The sequence below is a fragment of the Alligator mississippiensis genome, chromosome 2 (genome assembly GCF_030867095.1).
Source record: "Alligator mississippiensis isolate rAllMis1 chromosome 2, rAllMis1, whole genome shotgun sequence".
NCBI lineage: Eukaryota > Metazoa > Chordata > Crocodylia > Alligatoridae > Alligator > Alligator mississippiensis.
Genome location: NC_081825.1, coordinates 150,041,284 through 150,060,991, shown reverse-complemented (window position 1 = coordinate 150,060,991; position 19,708 = coordinate 150,041,284). Strand labels below are relative to the sequence as shown.

The 19,708-nt window shown below is 45.0% G+C and overlaps 1 protein-coding gene across 10 annotated transcripts in view; it reads right to left on the bottom strand.

Moving 5' to 3' along the window:
• Positions 1-19,708, bottom strand: part of PTPN13 (protein tyrosine phosphatase non-receptor type 13) — a 234,938-nt gene that overhangs the window by 168,434 nt on the left and 46,796 nt on the right. For all 10 annotated transcript variants that reach the window (XM_014600565.3, XM_019488152.2, XM_059722262.1 and 7 more), the window contains one exon: positions 10,345-10,464. In XM_014600565.3, the coding sequence (XP_014456051.1) occupies positions 10,345-10,459 (115 nt within the window). In that variant the 5' untranslated portion in view covers positions 10,460-10,464. The remainder of the gene's footprint in view (positions 1-10,344; positions 10,465-19,708) is intronic.

The following is a 19,708-nucleotide window of genomic DNA, read 5'->3' as shown; positions in this document are numbered from 1 at the left end:
AGTATAAGGCTCTTTGAAAGCAGACAAGTTATGAAATCCACAGTAGTTGTTTACTTTTTCCTACAGAATTGGGAAAAATGAATTCTGAAGTGATGATAAATGCTGCAATTTAAGTGATCATGAAACAAAAAGTTGCCTTTTTGGTTCAGAAAAAAAGCATTTGAATGATCATCTGAACTTAAAGCAGAAAGAACTGTATGCAAAATGTTTTTAACATAATTTAAAGAAATTATTATTCAGATTTTTAATTCAATTATTTCCTAGGGGAAGGAAGATGCATTTTTTTTATTATTATGAGGTAAGAGATTATATCCTTTTAATCTGAAAATTTTTGAAGCTTCAGATGCTGCTGTTTCACATGGTTTTTAAACTCAGGGTAGAAAATGTTAAACAGAGTTGTATCTAGAAATCAAAATTAAACTCAGATTTGTTAACAGGAGAGGAGAGTTTGTTCCAAGCTGCAGAGCTCTAGTGGAGTAAGCCAATACTCGTTCAGAAAGGCAGAACACAGTTGAAAATCAGGGCAACATGGGATACTCAAAAGCCTGTAGGGCTGATCCAGCTCTGCTTTCACTGACATAAAATCATTTACTTCAGAAGAAACTGGTTGCTTTTGAAAATCCAGGGCACTTATATGTGTGACGGACCTCGATTCATCAAGTCTGCTGTGAGTCTGCTGGAGCATGCTAATTAGCGTGCTCCAGCAGCTTCCGTGTCACATGTATTCAATGCCCCCCATTTCAAAATGGCAGCAGGGAACCATTTAGCTTAGTTACAGCACCCCCACTGCCACTTTGAAGCATGGGACACTGAATACATGATGCTGCTGGTGCTTTAATTAGAGTGGCTCTGAGAGCTGCTCTAATTAAAACCCTCCCCCCACCACTCTCCAGCTCGGATCATGTGTATAAAAGCCCTCAGTGTTCAATTCTGCAATGCACTAGGTATGAAATTTGTCCAGGTAAAGTGGGCATCTTCTTAAGGTCTGATGTACTACATAACCCTTCCCTGGGGAAAGAATGTATGGAAGGCAGTGCAGAGACTTTTGGGAGCCTCCCCATCTTATGAATGCTATCGAGGAGGCTCTCTAGTTGATCCCAATAGATGAGCCCCAAACAGCCAGTTGGCCAAGTCAGAGGAAAGCTCAATATCTGTATTTAGTATCCAAAGCTTCATATGACTGTACAAAGGGGTTGTTCTACTATTCTAGTCTTGCAGCAACAGACCACTGATGTAGGAAAGGGTAGATTCCATCTGTCACTCCTTTTGTACAGTTCCCCTAAGCTCAATACGTGGGCTTTGGGCAGGGGAAGGGGAGGCAGTTCACCTTAGAACTATATCCTATATTAAACAAGAAGATGCAGATGAAAGCTATTTCAGGCAAAGCAGAAAAAGGGCAACCTGTGAAATAACCCCATGCTGTAGATGAAACAGATCCTTCTAAAGCAGCTCTTAAAGTTTTTTTTTTATGCACAAAATTATCTTATAACCTCCTCTACTTAAAACCTTAAAAGTCTCAGTTGGAGGCTTAGCCTCAACTTCCGTAATCAGGAAATTCAAAATTTTCCAATCCCTATCTTTGAAGGATATGAAACAGATGCGATAAGAATTGGATCATTATGTATGCTACCTAAATTACACAGGTTCTGCTGCGCATGATACTCTTGATTACATGACACTGCCTGAAAATCTTGGAGGAAGCTGAAGCAGATGGTGAGGGCTTCCCTTTCAGATCCTGGAGAGAGCCCATTGGATAAGTGCTCTTTTGCCCCAAGGGAATGCTCATCTGGAGCTCTTTAGGGTTATATTTTGTTCTATTTGTGCATTAGGAATTAGGTTTTTAGAAAGGTAAGAGGTAGCACAGCTTTATGTACAGTCAGTATTCAGAGGACAGTCAGGTGGATTTCCCCATCTCTGCTGACCCAAACAGTACAATCAAGCATGGGTGGGACTGGAACGTGAGCCATGCTCAATCCAGATAACAGAAGTGATGTTTTGTAGGTTTATAAAAAGATAATATGCTTTTTACATCTTTCACTACGTCAGCCTCTCTAATGTCCACATCCTTGGAGTTTGGTTATATTCACAGAAACATAGAAGCATAGAAAATGAGGGTTGGAAGGGAACTCAGGAGGTCATCTAATCCAGCCACCTGCTCAAAGCAGGACCATCGCCAACTAGACCATCCCAGCCAGGTTTGTGTAGGCTTTGTGTAGCCAGGTTTTAAAAACCTCCAAGGATAGAGTCCACAACCTCTGGGGTAACCTGTTCCAGTGTTTTACTACCCTCCTAGGGAGACAGTTCTTCCTAATATCTAACTTAAACTTCCCTTGCTGCAACGTGAGACCATTGCTCCTTGTTCTGTCATCTGCCACCACTGAGAACAGTCTAGCACAGAGGTGGGAAAAATGTGGCCCACCAGGCCATTCTATCCGGCCTGCAGGGCCCCTAAAAATTTAGAAAATTAATATTTATCTGCCCCTGGCTACCCATCATGTGGCCCTCGATGGCTTGCCAAAACTCATTAAGCGGCCCTCTGCCCAAAATAATTTCCTGCCCCTGGTTTAGCTCCATCCTCTTTCAAACCCCACTTCAAGTACTAGAAGGCTGCTATTAAATTCTCCCCTCAGTCTTCTCTTGTCTAGACTAAATAAGCTCCCTCAGCCTGTCCTCATAAATCATGTGCCCCAGCCCCCTCACCATTTTCACTGCCCTCCACTGGACTCTCTCCAACTGGTCCACATCCTTTCTGGAGTCGGGGGCCCAAAACTAAACACAGTCCTCCAGATGTGGCTTCACCAGTGCTGAATAGAGGGGAATAATCATTTCCCTTGACCTGCTGGCAACTCTCCTACCAATGCCGCCCAGTATGCCATTCACCTTCTTGGCAACAAGGGCACACTGGCTCATATTCCATTTACTGTCCACTGTAATCCCCAGGTCTTTTTCTGCAGATCTGCTGCCCAGCCAGTCAGCCCCCAGCCTCTACTGGTGCATGGGATTGTTCCATCCTAAGTGCAGGACTTTGCACTTATCCTTATAGAACCTCATGAGATTCCTTTTGGCCCAATCCTCCAATATGTCTAGGTCTCTCTGAATCCTAGCCCTACCCTCCAGCGTATCTATTACTCCCCCCAGCTTGGTGTTGTCTGCAAACTTGCTGAAGGTGCACTCCATGCCATTGGTGAAGATACTGGTGAAGATTGGTGATGTACTCTGTGCCATTGGTGCACTCTATGCCATTGGTGAAGATATTGAACAAAACCAGCCCTAGGACTGACCCCTGGGGCACTCCACTTGATACCAGCTGCCAACTCAACATCAAGCCATTGATTACTACCCTCTGAGCCCAATGCTTCAGACAGTTTTCTATCCACCTTACAGTCCATTCATCCAGCCCATACTTCCTTAGCTTGCCTGAGGGAATGTTGTGGGAGACTACATCAAAAGCCTTGCTAAAATCAAGGTATACTGCATCCACTGGTCTCCTCACCTCCACAGAGCCAGTCATCTCATCACAGAAGGCAATCAGTTTGGTCAGGCATGACTTGCCCTTGATGTATCCATGCTGACTGTTCCTAATCACCCTCTTCTCCTCCAAGCACTTAGAAATGGATTCCTTGGGGATCTGCTCCATGATTTTTCCAGGGACTGAGGTGAGGCTGACTGGTCTGTAGTTCCCTGGATCCTCCTTTTTTCCCTTTTTTAAACATGGGCACTATATTTGCCCTTTTCCAATCATCCAGGACCTCTCCCAATTGCCATGAGTTTTTAAAGATGATGACCAGCAGCTCTGCTATCACATCAGCCAACTCCCTCAGCAACCTTAGGTGTATCCCATCTGGCCCCATGGACTCGTATGGACTCGTATCTTTTCTAAACACACCCTAACCTGTTCTTTCACTGCTGTTGGCTGCTCACTTCCTCCCCAAGCTATGCTGCCAAGTGCAGTAGTCTGGGAGCTGACCTTGCTTGTGAAGACTGAGGTGAAAAAGGCATTGAGCACTCCAGCCTTTTCTGCATCCCCTGCCATTAATTTGTCTCCTCCGTTCAGTAGGGACCCACACTTTCCCTGATCTTCCTCGTGTTGCTGACAAACTTGTAGAAACCTTTCTTGTTACCCTTCGGATCCATTGCTAGCTGCAACTCCAATTGTGCTTTGGCCTTCCTGACTTCATCCCTACATGCCCAAGCAATACTCTTATACTCCCTCCTTAACTGTTTGTCCAAGTTTCCATTTCTTATAAGCTTCCTTTTTGTGATTTAGTGTACTGAAGAGTTCCCTATTAAGCCAAGCTGGTCTTCTGCCATACTTGCTGGTGTTCCTGCCCATTGGGATGGTTTGCTATTGCACTCTCAGTAAGGTTTCTTTAAAGCACAGACAGCTCTCCTGGACTCCTTTCCCCTTCAGACTGGCTTCCCAGAGGATTCTGCCCATTCTTGCCTGTCATTTGATGATCATCTTTCAACAGAAGCAAAATAGCTGTTTCCCTCATTACCTTCGACTTAAAGGAGAGCAGGGGGAGTTTGGTTGTTTGATATGGACCTCACCCTCTTCGGTGTTTATAGATGTGCTCTGGGAATGTGTAGGTGTGGGAGTGCTTTAATTATAGTGGCTCAGAAAGCCGCTTTAATTAAAGCACTCCAAGTGTCACGTGTATCAGCATCCTTGTGCTGAAAAATGGTAGAAGGGGTGCTTTAACTAAAGCTTGTTGAATAAGCTTTATTTAAAGAGCCCTGGCTGCAATTTTTCAGTGCAGGGACGCTGATGCACGTGATGCTGGAGCGCAATAATTACCATGCTGCTCCAACACGCTGTAATTACAGCATGTCAAAGCAGCCTCCTTACACGTGTACGGGAGCCCCTTATGACTAGAGAATGATATTGTGGCCTGCTAAGGTCTGCTCATTCGATATGTTCAGAAACCAAAGCCTATACAGTGACTTGCTTGTTAAGGAGTCTTTTCTCTTGAGTGTATTATATCTGTTGTTCCTAAATCTACACTATGGGTCCCAGAAAGGGAGATCTGAGGTGTTGGTTCTGGCTGGTAAAATCTAAACAATTCGGTTATTCGAGAGGCCATCAAGCTGGCGTCTCTGAAGGCACTTATGATGGAAGGGGGCAATGCTGACAAGTTTCCTTTCCTTCAGAACATGCTCCCTCCTGTCCTACTTTTGTCCAACCTAGCTCATAGCTGCTTCTAGGCACACTACAAAGCTAATCTCTTTGAAGCAGCATTTGGGGAGGGACATGCTCTGAGGTGTTGTATTTAGTGAGGCTGGGTCTTCACTGCACAAGTAACTAAGATTTGATTGTATTTTTTAGGATTATTCTTGGTTCTCCTTCACTTATATTGACCATATTTTTAACCAACTAGCAAGGCAACTCTTAAGAGCCTGAACATGCAATATGTTTATATTGGTGTAATTTGTACATAAGTTTTGTACATCATTGTAAGTTACACCAGAATCCTGAGTGAACAGATGAGCAGTTATTCCACAGCAGGTACCCACACTAGATACTATTACAGCACCTTACCACTAAGCAGTTGGGGACCTGACAGTAGCCTGACTGCATGGAAAAATGGCTGCCACAAGCCATTTGCTGTCTTTGAACAGACATTTTTTCATGGCAAACAGGCTGTTGCTTTAAGACACAATATCTACACTGTTATAACTTACATAATGTTGTTTTAACCCTGATTTTCCTCAGGATAATTTTATATCAGATTCAAGTCTGTTACAGTGGCATAAGGCTTTAAACTATGTGCCTGCTCTTTTTTCACACCAGTATAAAGATCAATGACATGAGTATTAAATGTGTCATGTGTCTTGGTAGCCGTTGTCATTTTAGTAATTCCCAGTTTATGGAAATAAACAAGTGCATCAGAGTATCTCTGAACAGTAACTACTTTCTATAACCCAGTCCACCACAACCACCAAAATTACACCCACACACTAGTTACTGTAGATAAGTCAATAACAATATTTTCTGCAATATTATTTTTCCTCAAAATTTAGAATGGTAAATAGTTCAGTATGTTCAATACCACAGTGCAGGGTCCAGCAACCTTTGTAAGTCATGGGCTGGAACAACATTCTGCAGGTTAATACTTAAATCTTTCAAACACAGACTAACTAATTTAACATACAACTAAATTTAGCACAGATTAATCAACTTTCATTGTTCTCTATTTTTCAAGGTTGAGGTGTGATGGTGAAGGTTTTTATTATTACTGTTATTTTTTTTTAGAGAGAGAAAACAAGAAATGCCAATTTTCAGATGTGTAACAGAGATTTGAGTATATAGTAGCTTACCTCCATTGAAATCATACCTTCCATAGACAATTTTTGATTCTTGAAAATAATTGTATGGTGGAAATTAATGGAGATTCTTAATAAAAATCACCTTGTTCCAAGGGAATCCTAGAATCACTGCTGGATTTTGCTGGGTTCATATTACTTCATACTTCAAAGAAATTAGCTAAAAAGTCTTTTGTCAGTTCAAAAATAAAAGCCTAAATGAATGATTATTCTACTTCTTTAAACAGCTGTCCAATTAACAAACTGTTTTTTCCCCCATAACTTACTTCCTAACCCTGGAAAACAAAGTTATTTTTTAGTATGACTGATTCCATATTTTCACCTTTGAAATTTCTGGCTCATAAACTTCCAAAAATACTACAATAAGGCCTCATCCTACAAGTCCTTACTTATATGAATAGTCTCACTGAAGCCATCAAAACAACTCAGGAGAGTAAGTGCTTATAAACCTTTGCAGGATTGGGCTCAGCCTGATACCCAAGTCACCTTTCAAAAACAATGTGTTTTCCCCTAGAAGGAGATGGGATAACAACTATAAAATAATGAGTGGCACAGAAAAGGCAAATTGGGATGTGACCAAATGCAATGAAGAAAAATCATCTCACAACGGTCCACTGCAGGATTCCTGCACCTCTCTGTGAAATAGCCAGTACTGGCCATTATCAGAGACAGAATACAGGACTAAACAGCCCTTGAGTCTCATGTGTTCTGCATTGTTCATATTTTTCACTTCTATGTTTTAAACAAAAGGAAGTATTGAGTCTAAATAATAGGGAATTTACAGGCCTGTAAAACAAACACTTAGAAGTTTTTTTAATTACATCCTCCAGTTTCCATCCTTATTAAGCAACAAAATTAGTCAGTTTCAAAGAAGTATTTTCCAGTTTTCTCATGGTAAAATTGAATGTAGAGCTAGGTGCAAGCACACGTATGGAAAAAAAAAAAAAGCACATCTAAATGACATTGGTCTAAATCCAAGCATACTGTGGGTCCATACATGCTTCCTGAGACCAGTTGAAGGATGCTAAAAAAAGCCTGACCGTTGTTGTCCACTATTTACTAAAAAAAACCAAAAACAAAAAAACCCCTACAATGGAACCTTCCTAAGTAGATGTGAAAAGGGCAGAGACCAAGGGGTACTGATTTGGCCTGATGCCTGAAGAACTCATAATAAACACTACACCAGATGTTCTAAATTGCAGCCTACAGTATGGTCATTTCTTTAAGCTTTTACACCCTTGTTTTCCATCATCTTTGTGGTCATCAGCAGGGATCCAGGTTTTCGTTTTCCCATGGAAAAACAACCCCCCCCTACAGATTTTCCCTTTTGACCAAGAAAAACATGAATTTTTCATTTAACAGGGAAACACGCAGATTTTCCACTTTTGCAAAATTTCCAGCCTGCAAAGGGCTGGGGGGAGCGGGAGGAGGGCACTCAGGCAAGGGGTGCCATGTGCACACGTGCATATACACAGACACATGGCCGCCAGGCAGCCTGGAGAGCAGCTCCTACAGATCCTGACAGGTAAGTCTGAAGGTGGGGAAGGGGAACTGAGGCTCTCATAGGGAAGGAGGGAGTGAGTTGGCCAAGGTTAAGGCTGCTGCCCACCTGGGCAGTGTGTGGGGCTTACGGCCTGGGACTAGAATGTGCAGCTGCAGGCCCCCAGAAGGGAGTGGAGTGGGATGGGGCCACAGGCGGCTTGTCCAGGGAGTGGGGGGTGGGAGGGGGGCTGGCTCTCTGCTGCTGTGTGCATTCCCAGGGGGACATGGGGGCGTGTGCCCCTCAGATCTGTGCATGGGGTGGGAGCGGAATAGGACCTCCACAGCCCATTGGGCGGGACCTGGCACGGCAGGGCAGAGTGGGGCTGGGCAGGGAAGCTCCTTGCTGATGCAAGCCCCACACCACCCTAGCAAAGTGCCTCTTGCCCACCCGACAGCAGTGGGGGCAGCAGCGCAGAGTTGTGCCCCTCGCTGCTGCTGGGCCGGAAGAGGGCACCTCATTACGGTGGCATGGGGCTTGCAGCAGCAAAGACTTTTCAGCCCAGTCCCACTCTGTCTTGCCATGGGTTGCATGGCCAGAGTGAAGCCCATGGGGAAGGGAGAGCCGGGCCCCATGCTTTGCTCCACCACAGCAGCCAGGACTGGCCGCTGCTGCGGGGGGTAGGGGACTATGGACCCAGGTCCCTGGCCCCATAGCTCTGGTAACTGGGGGCCCTTTCTGGCAGGCCTGTGGGGGTGGGGCTGGAGGACTGTGGGTGGGGAGTGAAGGGCCTGGATCTGCATCCTGGTGAGTGAAGGGGACAGGGGGAGCTCTGATTTTCCATTATAAAAAACCCAAAATCAAATACCAAAATTTATAGGTACTTAGAATTTATTTTATTATAGTGACTGAGGCACTGGTAGGCTTCCAAATTGCTTTAAAATTGTAAATATATCAATAAAACATTGGGTTCCTATATACATATCTATATATAATGAGACATTTCATTTTAATCATATATTTTGGGCTTTTAAAATCAGAGAATTTGGGTTTTGTTTTTTTGTTTTTTAAATAGAATTTTTGATTTTTAAATACAGAAAACCAGAATCCCTGGTAATCAAGATACTCATCCATGACCAGCTGACACATGGAATGGACATCAAGTACAGGATGGATGGGAACTAGGGGTGCACCGATAGAGATTTTGGGGGCTGATACCGATAGCCAATATTTAAGAAGGCGTATTGGCCGATACTGATCTGATACAGCTGCCATCAGCTGGTAATTCCACTGTGGTGGAAGGGGAGGGGGAGAGAAGGGGAATGGAGGAGCAGATCAATGGCCCTATCAGTGAGGGAGGGGGCATGGGTAGGGGCAGCTGCTGCCCAGCCAGGGCGGGGGAGTGAAGACGGAGGCGCAGCTCATGGGGTGGGGGTGGCTGCCACTGCTGCTTGCACCCCCAGAGGGTGGAGGGAGTGTGCCCTCAGATCTGCGTGACACAGGGTGGACTGCAGCTGCGGGGTAGAGCCAGAGCCAGCACTGCGCAGGGCTCTTCTTGCCGGGAGATGGGCTTGGAGCAGGCTCTGGTGGCACTCAGAGGAGGCTGCAGCCACCCCAAATTTTGCCGCAGCTCCGCTCCCAGCCCCACACCACCACCTGTCACCCAGCACAGCTGTGGCTTTTCCCAGCGCTTAGGTGGAGGCACGGCGCTCAGCCACAGCTGTGCTGAGCGGTGGGTGGCAGCGCGGGGCTGGGAGCAGAGCTGAGGCAAAACCTGAGGTGGCTGCAGCCTCCTCCCAGCGTCGCCAGAGCCCACTCCAAGCCCAGACCCTGGTAAGAAAAGCCCCACGCAATGCTGGCTCCAGCTCCACCCCGCAGCTGCAGCCTGCCCCACGCCATGCAGAATTGAGGGCACCCCCCTGCCCTCCTGGGGTGCAAGGAGCGGTGGCAGCCGCCCCCACCCCACAAGCCGCACCTCTGTCCCATTCCCCACCCCGCCCCATCTGGGCAGCACCTGTCCCTGCCCTCACCCCCTCACACTACAGGGGGCATTGATCTGCCCCCCTACACACCTTCCCTGCCCCCTCCCCAGGGGGCCAGTGGAAACGCTTCAAAGACACCCTCAAGGTGAATATTAAGTGTGGCATTGAAACCATAGATTGGGAAAAACTAGCCCAGAACAAGGCTACATGGCAACATCTTGTGAGAGAAGGTACATTTTACTTTGAGGAAGAGTCTCATCCTGGAGGCAGAGTGACAACAGAAACGGTATGAAAGGAAACTAGACCAAGAAATCTGTGGTTCGACTCTCCTTTTAACCACCACCTGTGGTGTTTGCCAGAGTCTGTGGCTCTAGGATTGGCCTTCTTAGCCATGAATGGACTCATTTACAACCCTTTACTTGACCTGTGGGAGTGATCATCCTTGACTGTGAGAGATTGCCACCGCTGCCAACAACACCTTTTACCAAAGATATTTAATTTTTTTTCTCAAAGGGACTCCAAAATTACTCGTATTACAACTCTGAAGCAACAGATTACCTTTTCTGAATAACTCTTGAAGACTTTCTGCACTTTGATTCAATATAGCCCATATTTCCTCTTCCTGTAATGGTCCTCCCCGAACCTCCAAGGCCTCAGCCAGTGACACATGCATGTTACCTGAGAAAGAAGACATACTTGGTTTAAGAATATGCATACCCGCACACAGTTATTTCTTTGCATGGGTGTGTGTTGAACTTAAATGGTAATACTTATTTTTAAAGTCTAAATCTAAAATTTCTTAAAAAACCTGCAGAAAATAAAACTTTATATGGGAGGGAGGGTTCCCTATGTTTTAGCTATGAGGGAAACACATTCTACTATGTTGCTTTGTTTAAACAACTGAGCAGAATGATTAATAGCCTTAGTTGATTTACATTAGCAAACCTATTAGCTCTTCTTTACAGAAATAAGTAACATCAGCTATTATTAGAAAATAAGGTATTCTCCTTCTAACATCAGTTTTCAGGTTCTTTGTGCCTAATCAGTTCACATTAGCTCTGAACTGATGTCTGCTGTGTTCAGCCCATGCTCAGTTCACTTGGGGAAAGAGAAGAGAAAGAGATGCTTTAGGGGTTGTATGTAATATAGTGTTATTGCTTTACAGCTAGAAGTTAAAAAGGTAACCCTGTAAAGAATTTGACAGTTGGTTCATATAGTCTCATAATACTATAACCCTATTAGAACAAACGATTTTTGATCAACAAACTACTGACACTATAAACAAGAATGCATAGATTAATTCAAGCTTCATTCATTCTCACAAGCTGAAATACTCAAAAGATTGACCACAAGATCAAGATATATATCTGCTAAATGTCTGCACCTATTTACAGAAGCTAAATGTTTTAATTTGAAGCAATCATAATTCTCCAGATGCAGATTAAAAGTGTTTTCTGTCCCCGTTGCTTTCCTCGGGTACAAGACTGTCTTGGAGCACACAGAAGCATTTAATTTTTTTTTAAACTTTCCAATGGCAAGACTGAATTTGTCCTTTGTTACACAGAACTCAACAATGAACCAATGTTCAAGAATAGCTTTAGAACACACAGTGTTGCTGGAGGTACTTTTTCCCCCCAGAACAGATGAAAAACTAGAAGTCCTAACCACTGGTGATAAGCTAACTGTAATATCAGCATCGCCATAATGTGCTGAACTATTTTTGCAGGGTCAGGAATACTCAGTGCCTTCACCAAGTGACAACTTAAATAACTACAGCAAGCTTCTCATTTCCCCCTGCGGCTTGTATTGGATTGTTCAACTCCAGACTGCTGCTTTTCTAAGACTCTTAAGTCTATCTAGAGGTATATATAATTTAATCCATCATTTAAATGCATATAAGTGTATTATTTTTTAGAGTCTGGGAACAAAAGATTTGACATAAAAACACACAGGATTCTCAATTCTAGCACAAAAATTGTGCCTGGGGCAGACATTTTAGACACATACTATGCAGCACCAATATCATCTACTGCTCTATCTTATCTTGTTATGTGAAAAGAACATAAAAGGGAAATTCTCTTTTTTCCCTCATTTTCGACAATCTTAAGATCTATACTTAACATTCAGTATTCATTCAATACTTTTTAAAAAAACGTAACAAAAGGTTTTTTTCAGCAGCCTGTGTTAAAAGCTATCAGGTGAAACTGGGAAAAATGCTCACAAACAAAGTTAGAAAATTAAAGACTGAAGGCCACCCATTAAAAAGGAAAGCTCAGGAAATTCATAGATGCTAGGGCCGGAAGGGACCTCAACAGATCATCGAGTCCGACCCCCTGCCTAGGCAGGAAGGAGTACTGGGGTCAGATGACCCCAGCCAGATGCCTATCCAGCCTTCTCTTAAAGACCCCCAAGGCAGGGGAGAGCACCACCTCCCTTGGAAGCCCATTCCAAATTTTGGCCACCCTTACCATGAAGAAGTTTTTCCTGATATCTAGCCTAAATCTGCTCTCTGTCAGTTTGTGACCATTGTTCCTGTTACCCCAAGAGGCACCCTGGAGAACAGAGCATCTCCGATCCCTTGCTGTGTCCCCCTAGTGAATTTGTAGGCAGCCACAAGATCACCTCTCAGCCTTCTCTTGTGGAGGCTGGAGAGGTCCAGGTCCCTCAGTCCCTCCTCATAGGGCTTGTCCTGTAAGACTCTAACTATATGAGTGGCCCTCCTCTGGACCTTCTCGAGTTGATCAACATCCTTCTTGAAGTACGGTGCCCAAAACTGGAGGCAGTACTCCGATTGCAGTCTGACCTATGCCTCATAGAGGGGAAGTATCACCTCCTTGGTTCTATTTGTCATGCATCTGCTGATGCATGATAAAGTGCGGTTAAATTTGCTGATGATTTCGTTACACTGACGACTCATGTTTATCTTGGAGTCCACTATGACTCCAAGATCCCTTTCCAACTCTGTGCTGCTGAGAGGGTCACTTCCCAGCCAGTAGATGTGCTGGATATTTTTGTGCCCTAGGTGAAGCACTCTGCATTGGTCCTTGTTGTCCGGCATCCTATTGTGTACTGCCCACTTTTCTAACCTGTCTATGTCTGCCTGCAATCGTTCCGTACCCTCCAGAGTGTGCACTTCACCCCACAATTTAGTATCCTCCGCAAACTTGGACAGAGTACACTTCACACCCACATCCAAGTCACTAATGAAGATATTGAAGAGTACAGGTCCAAGGACTGAACCCTGTGGGATCCCATTACCCACATCCTTCCAAGTCAATACCGACCCGTCTGCTACCACTCTCTGGGTGTGACCGCTAAGCCAATTTGCCACCAACTGGACCGTGTAAACATCTGTCACAGCCTCTTAATTTATGAGAATAGGATGAGGTACCGCATCAAAGGCCTTGCTAAAGTCCGAGAAAACGACATCCACCCCTACTCCTGCATCTAAGCATTTTGTGATCGTCATAAAACGAAACCAGACTGGTCAGGTATGAACTACCTGCTACAAATCCATGATGGTTTCCATGCTGCGTTGTTTTTCCCGCTGGACTTCCACAAATGCGATCCTTCATAATCTTTTCAAAGACCTTTCCAAGGATGGAGGTGAGACTGACTGGCCTATAATTACTCGGACCCTCCTTCCTCCCCCTCTTGAAAATAGGGATCACATTGGCTCTTTTCCAGTCCTCCGGGACCTGACCCGAGTGCCACGAGCACTCAGACAGCCGTGCCAGTAGTTCTGCTATGACACCAGCCAATTTCTTCAGTACCCTCAGATGCAGCTCATCTGGGCCTGCTGACTTGAACACATCCAGTTCATCCAAGTGACTCTGCACCAAGTCAGCATTGACAGTTGGTAGGCTGGTGTCCCTCTGCCCATCTAAGAACCCATTAGGAAACTTATCTTGAGCCCTGTTCAGGAACACTGAGGCAAAAAACTCATTGAATAGCTCAGCCTTGTCCCCCCTCTCTGTCACTAATTGCTTCTCCTTGTTCAGTAGGAGTCCTATGCTGTCCTGTGCCTTCCTTTTACTCCCTACATACCTAAAAAAGACGTTTTGTTGTCTTTAATTTGTGTTGCCAGCCCCAGCTCTGTAGTGGCTTTGGCCTTTCTAACTGCCTCCCTGCACATGCGGGACAAGTAGGTATACTCCTCCTTGGTAGCTTCCCCCTGCTTCCAAATTTACCAATGAAGCTTGAAGTTTGAAAACTCCCAAGCAGAACAGAAGGGAAATAATTCTGTGTTACCTTACTAGACCCTACTTTGATTAAGTAATTGGAGGCTTGGGCCAACTTTAGACTTGCCCTAAATGGATGGAAAGCCAGAGCTACACCTGTTAGCAGCTAGTCTGAATTTGGTTATTATCCTAAACAGGGAATTTTGTCTCAAGTTCTGAGATCCAATGTTATAACAATGCTGAATGAACCAGAAAAAAGGAACTCTCCTGTCAGCAAGAACAAGAGGAGAATGCACCCCCAGCTCCCAGCCTGTTCCTCACCCCCTGACATCTCAATCTCCATTTTTACTGACTGGCTTTCTCGCCTGCATTGCATGCCAGCCTCTGGCTGCTTTACTATTACTTCCATCCAGGAACAGCACACACACCAACTGCAGGTGCTTCCTCAGCCTGACGTACGGTTTTTCAACCCCAAACCTTGCTAAGATATATTTCTCTAACTATTCAGGAACCTTATACCAAAGAACCTTGTCTGCCAGTGCCATGTCCTTAGACCAACACCCCTAGCACTCTTCCCTGGTCAGCTGACGGGAAGGATGCAGGGCCCTGGGCACATCTAAGCTCCACGGCTGGGGCTGGCAGGGAGAGTTCTCTGGCAGCTACTGGAGAAGAAGCTCCTGTAGGAAAGGAAAAAAAGCCTCTGTGACAGTTTGGCTGCCTGAGATGCTGCTGGTGCTACTTACTAAGTTATTACCTGTTGTTATTTGAAGTGGTGGACTGGTCTGAGGCTGTAGGGGAGGAAGGGATCATATTGGGGCACACTACCATGTTGTGTAGAGGCCCCAACGCCAGTGAGGGCACGCCTTAACACACACACAGTCACACGTGTCACAAGTTTTGCTTGTCAGCAGCTTGAGGTAATTTCCCGGAAACCCCTGCACCTATCTCCCTGAAACTTGACAGACTTTGTGGCCTCAGCAGGGGCTACCATTCCTGTTGTTTCCATTCGAATCAGGCAAGGAACGACAAAGTTATAGGCAGTTTCATGATTCCCCATTATAGCCTATGGGCAAAACGTCAAAACAGCATCAAAACAGTGAAAAAGTTTAGACGAAACAAAATGGAACAGTCCTTCAAAATGAAACAAAACTCGAACCAAAACACTGTCCGGTCAAAACAGTGAAATGGAAGTAGAAATGAAACAGTGCTGTTTTGTACAGCCCTAGTGAGCATTCCACAGTCCTTTGAGCTGCTGCCAGGCTCAATGAATGATGGGATTGTTTCACAATGTATAGTAGCATACATACTGAATGGTAGCCAGATCTAGGCAGTCCAACTAGAAACCTGACACACCTGCCTAAACCAGTCAGTCACTAGCCAGATCTAGGCAGTCAAACTAGAGACTTGACACACCTGCCTACTACCAGACAGTCGCAAGCAAGATGGATGGGGCCAAACTAACCAGGAAAGCTGTCATGATGAAAATATATACCACCATTAAAAATCTACTGTTGCCACTTACTATAAAGCTTGAGAATCCTCAGGGGGTTATCAATGAGTTTGCACTGCCAGAATTCCCTGGTAGCATTGGCATTAGTGCTGGAACCCATTTTCAAAATCTTGTCCCCTTTACTAGGCCTCAGAGTTCACTGGCTGTTTAGGGCATCTACCATACATACTTTCTGTGCTATCATGAATTTTGAACATTGCAAGCTTTTAGCTGTTAGTGCTGGATCATACATAGGGCATGTTTTGAATGTTTCTAGTACTTCCATGAGTTTTAAATACTATAGATTGTGATTTTTAAGGTAGGTATGTGAATGGCTATACAAGCAACCTAGGCTGACCCACAGTCTATAACAGGGGCATCAAGTTCAATTGCATCTAGGCCAGAATCATGCTGCGTGGCTCCTCATTGGCTAGATCCAGAGTTCAAGGAGTCTCATAGGCTGGAACTGGACCCAGCCATAGCAGTAGCAGCAGCAGGGCAAGCGGTGGTGAGAGCAGAGGCATGGGGAAGGGGGTGGGGAGGGTTAACACAAACACTACACACCTCTCTTCTCCCCCCTCCCCCCATCCCCAGTGGGGCTCCATGCCTGGGAATTCAGTCCCTGCCCCCACACACTCCACCTCTGAATTCTCAGCCCCTCTGGGAGCTTCATGGACTGGGTGAAATAGCTCTGCAGGTCAGATCTTGTCCATGGGCCATATGTTTGACACCCTTTGTTCGTAAGAAAGGTCTATGAAGTTTACAAACAGTAGTTGCCTGAATGACAAAAGAAAATAGATTTGCATTTAAAAAAAAGAAAACCAGACATTATTTGACTTTAAAATGCAAACAGAACACAACCCCCAGTGGACAAAGTGCAAGCTTACAGAACTTCTTAAACAGTAAGACCCAGTCAGCTAGGAAGTAGCTGTGGATGGAGGTACTACTGTTGAATGCCTGTGATGGTAGGTAGTCTAAGAGTGATGTGGCTGTGATCATCCAAAAATGATGCCAGAGGCAAGGATTTCTTAGGGGGATAATTTTCCTGGACCAACTATGCAGTTGGGATATAGTTGGACAAGCTTTCAGTCCTTCACTGGGATTGCAGATCTTCTGGCTGCTGTGCAGGCTCCAAAGTGACAAATGGGGTAGAAGTGGAAGATGAGCAGGAGCTTTGGAACATTTTCTCCAGCCATTGCTTACTGGTTAAGCCTATTAGCTGTTGCTACACTTCCATTTGTACACTCTTTAATAGCCAGTCTCCATTCATTTAAAATAACTTTATCCATCAGCTCTTGGTTCAGATGGAGCCCCTCTACTACCAGTCTTGTGACAGAAGTGCCCTTATCTTGCCTCAGAAACTACCCTCCCCTTCCCATACCTGGGCTGTGCTTCCCTCTCATGTTTCACCAATGCCTCCACAAACTCCAAGAATTTTATCCTTTTGTTTTTCCCGCTAGACCATACAGTTCACCAGACATTATGTAATGATTAGAGCTAGTGTTGTTCCCTGACATTCTGACACTAGAAGGGGAGAATAATGGTAAGCAGCTATTGTTCACAGTTCAGTATTTGTGCCGCCACAAGTTAGTTTCCCCCCCACCAAGCACACCTACACAGGGTTGAGGTGCTGCCTCTTCTAGAGCCTTGTCCCAGCCTTGGGAGACGCTGGAAGCAATGGGCCCTTTTCCAGCCTTCGTCTTGTGCCCACTGGTACACAGATGCACTGAACTTCCTAAACTACCTAAGCAGGATTCTACTGAATTACAGAATGGGTTACCTGCTGTTTTGCTGCTCTGCTTCATTTAACTTTGTAGGGGTTGTCAGGACTGGGTATCTATTTAACAGTGTTAGGAATAGGTGGGAGAGATTGGAGATGAAGACCGGATGAATGCTTCTCCAAGAGGTGCTAACATTAAAGGGCATGCCTCTGCTCTAGGTGAAAAAACAAAGTATTTGTGAAGGCAATGGAGAATCCTACAGAAAAAAAAATGGAAGCTGTGTGCGAATGGAACAGCCACCTACTCTGGAATTAGGTAAAAAGGATGCGGAAATAGGGAAAAGGTAGCCTTGCTCTGTAACACTGTAGCCCCACCAGAGCACTGTGCATCTAAAATCCCATTTTATATCCCCTGAGGACATGCAAGTACGTGGCTGCACCCTCTGTGCTGTTTTGCAATGAGTTAGAGCCATTTATAGGGGGAGAAAGTGCTTGGACTTGGAATTAGTTGTTAGAATTCTAGCTTCTTTGTGAAATGTATGATGCTGGTATGAAATTAATTGCAAACAAACTGCCAAGATTAGATGTCACAGTTCAAACTCTGAGAATTGTGTTTATACCAAAGCCTAATCATTTTGATATAAAAATGAGTTTACAGGTTTTGTTGATATTAAAAGCTTCATACAGGTTTGTATTAAGCCATACCAAGCTTGCACTGATTTTCTGCATAAATCTCAACCAAAATGCAGTGTACACTTTGATACAGATTAATTGCTCAAGATTCATTGCTCAATGAAATGCATATATATACTGATTGTAATGGAAAAACTAAGACCTGAATAAGAAACGAGAGGAAAAGACATTCAGGTGAGAAGAGCAACTGTTTTGGGGGTGAATGGTTCCAGTGCTTGTGATGGCATTGGAACTAGTTGGGGAGACTGCCTGCCTTGACTGGGAGGATGAAAAGTTGTCTTCAGAAACAGGAGGGCATTTTTGCTGACCATGTTCAATGGTTGCCATTCCAGCATGTGGAGGGATGGGGAACAGAACTCCAGCAAAAATGGAAGTACCCAACACTGGCTATAAAAAAACCCAAACAGTTGTACAGCTCAGCACACAATAATTGGTAATGTGAATGCAAGGATACTTACCATTCTCCTCAAGTATGCTGTATGCTGCAGTAAGCAGTGGAAGCAGTAAACTGGCTGACTTTGTGTTTCTAGATTAGGCTGTGTAAATAATCTCTCAATACAATCTCACACCCTCTACAACAGGGGTGGGCAACTATTTTGGGTGGAGGGCCGCTTATTGAGTTTTGGCAAGCTACCGAGGGCCACATTGGTAGCCCTGCCCCTTCACAGATGTCCCACCACTGGTCACCATCTTGTGACTGGAAGTGCCGCCCCCTAACTCCTCATCTTTTCCAGCAGAAGTCCCACCCCTTGCCCCCAGAAGTACTTCTTTCAGCAAGAAGTTTTGCCATCTTGGAACCAGAAAAATACCAAATTATATTCTAAAAAGCAAACATCTACAGCATTCACTAATTAGGTTTCAAAAATATTCTTGTCCTGATTTACATGCGTTTGTGTAGTGTACATAGAGGTGATTGCACAGTAGCTTAAAATGAAGTCTTACTCTTGTATATTGCGAGAGGTGGGTATAGGTTTGTGGGGGGCTGTGGGTATGTGGGGTGAGAGCATGTGGGTGTGTGTAGATATGTAGGGTGGGGGTGGGTATGGGGCTTGTGGGGGGCTGGGTGCCAGGAATGTGAGGAGATGTGTGTGGTCTGTGTGTATGACAGTGCGAGAGGGGTGTGGGTGCATATGTACGGTGGGGTATGCGTGTGGGACACAGACTATGAACACACACACACACACACACACTCTACCCCTGCCTACACACACAAGCACACAGTCCCTGTGTACCCCCCCACACTGTCCCTGCCTGCATACACACACACACATACATCCTGTGGCGGGCCAGTAGGAGGTGTTCCTGTGTTGAGCCACCCGCCTCACTGCACCTGACTACCTTCCAGGCTCCAAGTGCCTCTCTGGAAGTGCTTCATGTCCATCCGACCCCCTTCCTGGAGCACCCCTGCAAGCCTTGGGGTAATACCAGCACCACTCAGAGTCTGGACTGATCTTGGACCTGCACCCTCTGGGAACCACAGGCCTAGTAGTCATTGAGAGTACTTGACCCACTATAAGAACCTGGGGTGCTTTCCTCAGTCTGAAGCACAAATAGTGGTCTCCATTAGTCAGCCGAACCAAGGGGACCCCCAAGGCATAATCTAGACCCTCTCCCAATAAGTCTACCATGCTAGGTACAAAGGAGAACTTTATTGGTTTCAAGGAGTAGGTTTGGAATAGGGTACAGGGTAGAGCAACATTAGAGAAATCCCTTAGAGCAAACAGTGGCATGGTAGCTTTTGATTAAGCATCTATGTTACTGCAAGCCATATATCTATTTAGATCTCAAGCAGCTTACGTACAAGCATCATCCAGAGGCAGGTGGAGATTCCTTCTGGAG